General features: G+C 43.5%; 1 protein-coding gene across 1 annotated transcript in view; it reads left to right on the top strand.

Moving 5' to 3' along the window:
• Positions 1-584: 584 nt before the first annotated feature.
• Positions 585-6,425, top strand: part of LOC115127401 (transcription cofactor vestigial-like protein 2) — a 12,401-nt gene continuing 6,560 nt past the window's right edge. Inside the window, exon 1 of the mRNA XM_029657018.2 lies at positions 585-1,066. Coding sequence (XP_029512878.1) covers positions 980-1,066 — 87 coding nt within the window. The 5' untranslated portion in view covers positions 585-979. The remainder of the gene's footprint in view (positions 1,067-6,425) is intronic.

The following is a 6,425-nucleotide window of genomic DNA, read 5'->3' as shown; positions in this document are numbered from 1 at the left end:
GCGCACCGGTTTGTGTGCCATTCAGAGGGTGACCGGGCAAGACGAAAGATTTAAGTGCCTTTAAACGGGGTAGTAGGTGTCAGGCGCACCGGTTTGTGTGCCATTCAGAGGGTGAACGGGCAAGAGGAAAGATTTAAGTGCCTTTAAACGGGGTAGTAGGTGTCAGGCGCACCGGTTTGTGTCAAGAACTGCAACGCTGCTCAACAGTTTCCTGTGTTTATCAAGAATGGTCCAAAGGACATCAAGCCAATGTGACACAACTGTGGGAAGCATTGGAGTCGACATGGACCATCATCCCTGTGGAACGCTTGTGACTCTTTGTAGAGTCCATTCACTGACAAATTGAGGCTGTTATGAGGGCAAAAGAGGGGTACAAGTCAATATTAGGAAGGTGTTCCTAATGTTTAGTATACTCAGTGTATACACAATGTAGCCTATTGTCCTGTATACAGTATAGTGATGTAATATGTAAACACATTACAAATCCAAACATTTATTTTAGGGGGGAACCACTACTGGGTGGGGTCGAGATGTACAGAACACTCTTGTGTCTGTTTTGTTCTATAAACCTCTCTCAGCACAATCTGAGAGCACAGCTGTTGTTGCGTGCAGTAGTGGAGAGCGCGCTCTGGGGTGATGTCAAGCCTCGTGCTGCTTGCTGCGCGTTGCCACTGACGGAGCTGGAGCGCCTTGCTTAGTTCTTTGCATTGCCACTGACGGAGCTGGAGCGCCTTGCTTAGTTTGTTGCATTGCCACTGACGGAGCTGGAGCGCCTTGCTTAGTTTGTTGCATTGCCACTGACGGAGCTGGAGCGCCTTGCTTAGTTCGTTGCATTGCCACTGACGGAGCTGGAGCGCCTTGCTTAGTTCGTTGCATTGCTGCTAGCGAACGGAATGTTGTCTCTCTGTCACAACGTCGGTTTCCATACGACAGCGCTACACTTCCCTTCCCTGCCCGGAGAGGACACCGTGCCATTACCATGAGTTGTTTGGATGTTATGTACCCAGTCTATGGACATTACGCACCGTACGCGCCAGCCACTCCCGCGTTCATCAACAACTTCCAGGTAAGGAGGCGCTTTGGAAAGGTTTCCAGTTAATGAATTAAATGCGCGAGAAAAACTTTGCATTGTGGGAATACTTTTGGATAACTATTTACTTTGACTACATATCCGCAAAGCATGTATTACACATCTATAAGCGTTTCATCAACATATTACAACAGGGCGACAAGGTTCATTAAATATATCCTGCCATGATATGCAAGAGCTCATATTTAGGTATACAGGGCGGTAACCAGGGTCTGAGTTTTAGTGATGTCTGGACGGGGGGATCCACACCAAATAGAGTTTAAGTTTATTTACTGACATTTAAAAACCTTAAAATGCTATTTGGAGAACAGCAAAAACAAGCAAAAATGTCCCCAAACATTATCACATTGGTTGCTATAGCTTCATTACCTCAGCATCTACAAACACATAAGCCTATTAGCTGTTTAATTAACCGCTAAACATGACCTCACATTATCTCTAACCGGGATTAAAAACTATAATTTAATACCCACAGAGGGATCTGTTATTAGAAAAGGTATTTTACTAACAAAAAGTAATCACATGAGTTTGTTTTACAGAATGTTTTGTGTGCAGTTTTACAGCTATTTCCTGCTATTCTAAACGTTTTGCCATAGGGACACATTGTTCCCGTTTTAAAGCTAATTTCTTTGTTATAATATATATATACAGTGCCTTCAGAAAGTATACACACCCCTTGACTTTTTCCACATTTTCTTATGTTACAGCCTAAATTTAAAATGGATTAAATGTAGATTTTTTTTTGTCATTGGCCTACACACAATATCCCATAATGTCAAAGTGGAATTATGTTTTTTAATTGAAAACGAAAAGCTGAAATCTCTTGAGTCAATAAGTATTCAGCCCCTTTGTTATGGCAATGACATTGTAGTTACTCCACAATACTAATCTAATTGACAGAGTGAAAAGAAGGAAGCCTGTACAGAATACAAATATTCCAAAACACGCATCCTGTTTGCAACAGGGCAGTAAAGTAATACTCCAAACAAATGTGGTAAAGCAATTCACTTTCTGTTCTGAATACAAAGTGTTATGTTTGGGGCAAATCCAATACAACACATTACAGAGTAACACAAATAAACTTAATGAAGCTAAGCACAGGAAAAATCCTAGAGAAAAACATGGTTCAGTCACTTGGAGATGAATTCACCTTTCAGCAGGACAATAACCTAAAGCACAAGGCCGAATCTACACAGGAGTTGCTTTTATAACAGTATGATTTTAAACCGTCCCCTCGCCCATACCCGGGCTCGAACCAGGGACCCTCTGCACACATCAACAACAGTCACCCACGAAGCATCGTTACCCATCGCTCCACAAAAGCCGCGGCCCTTGCAGAGCAAGGGGAACTACTACTTCAAGGTCTCAGAGCAAGTGACGTCACCGATTGAAACGCTATTTAGCGCGCACCGCTAACTAAGCTAGCCGTTTCACATCCGTTACACTTTCCAAAAAGAGAGTGAATGTTCCTGAGTGGCCGAGTTACAGTTTTGTCTTAAATCAACTTGAGAATCTATGGAAAGACTTGAAAATGGTTGTCTAGCAATGATCAACAACCAATTTGACAGAGCTTGAAGAATTTTGAAAATAATAATTGACAAATGTTGCATAATCCAGGTGTGGAAATCTCTTAGAGACTTACCCAGAAAGACTCACAGCTGTAATTGCTGCCAATGGTGCCTCTACAAAGTATTGACTCAGGGGTGTGAATATTTATGTCAATGAGATATTTCTATATATAATTTTCAATACATTGGCAGAAATGTCTGAAAACACGTTTTCACTTTGTCATTAAAGGGTATTGTGTGTAGATGAGTCAGATTTAAATTCAGGCTTGTAAGACACCACAATATGGAGTAAGTCAAGGGGTAGGAATGAAGGCACTGTTTATATATGCATCATAATGATGACAGCGTACTGTCACCATAATGGCTGTTCTCAAAAGTGTGCTTCTTCCAAAGCAGGGTTAGTGAATTTGGCAAAAGGCCAAACCACATTTGGAGAATTATGCTGATGATATAGCCTGTGCCTGCCCCATTTCTCCCACAGACCAGTATAGGCGTGTGACTTACCTTCTTCTACCCACTGAGGTCAAATGTTCATGAAGATCCCCACAATGTGAATTCATACACCAACTTTGAATGTTGGTGTTCTAGATCAGAGTGGCAATCTGCACAGTTAATTACCATGAAGTGCTTAGCTATAAACGCTTTATGAATGGGAACAAATAGTTCACTTGACTTTGACTGCATAGAATTCGTACATAAACCTTTCATGTTATAGATCAGTATGACCAACTTAGGCCTAATTGTGATGTGGAAAAAGGACTGTTAATGAGTTGTGAAAGAGTTATCTGGGGCACCTCTTTAAGGAATACCTAGGATAGAATAAAGTAATCCCTCTCACCCCCCTTAAAAGATTTAGATGCACTACTGTTCCACTGGATGTCATAAGGTGAATGCACCAATTTGTAAGTCGCTCTGGATAAGAGCGTCTGCTAAATGACTTAAATGTAAATGTTATGGTAAGATCCTTTTAACTACACGATTTGATTCGTTCAAATTTACCCTGAGGATTCAACCATGTGAGAATCTTCAGGCGACATTGACCTCAGTGAGAAGAAGATGGTAAGACATGGGTCTATAGTATGTACCGATCTGTGGTGGGAAATGGGGCTAGTACAGGCTATATACACTACATGACCAAAAATATGTGGACACCTGCTCATTGGGCATTAATATGGAGTTGGTCACCCCTTTCCTGCTATAACAGCCTCCTCTCTTCTTGGAAGGCTTTCCAATAGATGATGGAACATTGCTTCGGGAACTTGCTTCCATTCAGCCACAAGAGCATTAGTGAGGTCGGGCACTGATGTTGGGTGATTAGGCCTGGCTCGCAGTCAGTGTTCCAATTCATCCCTAAGGTGTTTGATGGGGTTGAGGTCAGGGCTCTGCGCAGGCCAGTCAAGTTCTTCCACAACGATCTCGACAAACCATTTCTGTATGGGCCTCACTTTGTGCACGGGAGCATTGTCATGCTGAAACAGGAAAGGGCCTTCCCCAAACTGTTGCCACATAGTTGGAAGCACAGAATTGTCTAAAATGTCATTGTATGCTGTAGCATTAACATTTCCCTTCATTGGAACTAAGAAGCCCAAACCATGAAAAACAGCACCAGACAATTATTCCTCATCCACCAAACTTTACAGTTGGCACTATGCATTGGGGCAAGGAGCTTTTCCTGGCATCCGCCAAACCTAGATTTGTCCGTCAGACTGCCAGATGGTGAAGCGTTATTCCTCACTCTGGAGAACGCATTTCCACTGCACCAGAATCCAAAGGTTGTGAGCTTTACACCACTCCAGCCGACGCTTGGCATTGCGCATCTTGATCTTAAGCTTGTGTGCAGTTGCTCGGCCATGGAAACCCATTTCATGAAGCTCCTGACAAACAGTTATTGTGCTGACTTCCAGAGGCAGTTTGGAACTCGGTAGTGAGTGTTGCAACCAAGGACACTTGGCGGTTCCGTTCTGTGAACTTGTGTGGCCTACTACCTCGCAGTTGAGCCGTTGTTGCTCCTAGACTTTTCCACTTCACAATAATAGCACTTACAGTTGACCGGGGCAGCTTTAGCAGGGCATACATTTGACAAACTGACTTGTTGAAAGGTGGCATCCCATGACGGTGCCATGTTGAAAATCACTGAACTTTTCAGTACTGCCAATGTTTGTCTATGGAGATTGCCTGGCTGTGTGCTCAATTTTATACAACTGTCAGCAATGGATGTGGCTGAAGTAGCAGAATCCACTCATTTGACGGGGTGACCACATGCTTTTGTAAATATAGTGTATCAGCATAATTTTGGTTTGGTAATCACATGATCACATAATCACACGTTTGGTCTTTGGGCATATTCTCTAACCCTGGTATGGCAGAAGCACACTTTTTGATAACAACAATAATGATGATACTATGCTGTCATTGTAATAACGCATCTATTAAGATACCTAAATAGGAGTTCTTGTAAATATGAGCTCTTGTATATACAGTGGGGAGATTTATTTGATACCCTGCCGATTTTGCTTGTTTTCCTACTTACAAAGCATGTAGAGGTCTGTAATATGTATCATAGGTGCACTTCAAACAAAAATCCAGAAAATCACATTGTATGATTTTTAAGTAATTAATTTGCATTTTATTGCATGACATAAGTATTTGATCACCTACCAACCAGTAAGAATTCCGGCTCTCACAGACCTGTTAGTTTTTCTTTAAGAATCCCACCTGTTCTCCACTCATTACCTGTATTAACTGCACCTGTTTGAACTCGTTACCTATATATAAGACACCTGTCCACACACTCAATCCAACAGACTCCAACCTCTCCACAATGGCCAAGACCAGAGAGCTGTGTAAGGACATCAGGGATAAAATTGTAGACCTGCACAAGGCTGGGATGGGCTACAGGACAATAGGCAAGCAGCTTGGTGAAAAGGCAATAACTGCTGGCGCAATTATTAGAAATTGGAAGAAGTTCAAGATGACGGTCAATCCCCCTCAGTCTGGGGCTCCATGCAAGATCTCACCTCGTGGGGCATCAATGATCATGAGGAATGTGAGAGGGATCAGCCCAGAACTACACGGCAGGACCTGGTCAATGACCTGAAGAGAGCTGGGACCACAGTCTCAAAGAAAACCATTAGTAACACACTACGCCGTCATGGATTCAAATCCTGCAGCACACGCAAGGTCCCCCTGCTCAAGCAAGCGCATGTCCAGGCCCGTCTGAAGTTTGCCAATGACCATCTGGATGATCCAGAGGAGGAATGGGAGAAGGTCATGTGGTCTGATGAGACAAAAATAGAGCTTTTTGGTCTAAACTCCACTCGCCGTGTTTGGAGGAAGAAGAAGGATGAGTACAACCCCAAGAATACTATCCCAACCGTGAAGCATGGAGGTGGAAACATCATTCTTTGGGGATGCTTTTCTGCAAAGGGGACAGGACGACTGCACCGTATTGAGGGGAGGATGGATGGAGCGAGATCTTGACTAACAACCTCCTTCCCTCAGTAAGAGCATTGAAGATGGGTCGTGGCTGGGTCTTCCAGCATGACAACGACCCGAAACACACAGCCAGGGCAACTAAGGAGTGGCTCCGTAAGAAGCATCTCAAGGTCCTGGAGTGGCCTAGCCAGTCTCCAGACCTTAACCCAATAGAACATCTTTGGAGGGAGCTGAAAGTCCGTATTGCCCAGTGACAGCCCCGAAACCTGAAGGATCTGGAGAAGGTCTGTATGGAGGAGTGGGCCAAAATCCCTGCTGCAGTGTGTGCAAAC

Source organism: Oncorhynchus nerka, unplaced genomic scaffold, assembly GCF_034236695.1.
Source record: "Oncorhynchus nerka isolate Pitt River unplaced genomic scaffold, Oner_Uvic_2.0 unplaced_scaffold_965, whole genome shotgun sequence".
Lineage (NCBI taxonomy): Eukaryota > Metazoa > Chordata > Actinopteri > Salmoniformes > Salmonidae > Oncorhynchus > Oncorhynchus nerka.
Note: the sequence above shows the minus strand (reverse complement) of the source record. Positions and strands in the feature narration are given on the sequence as shown.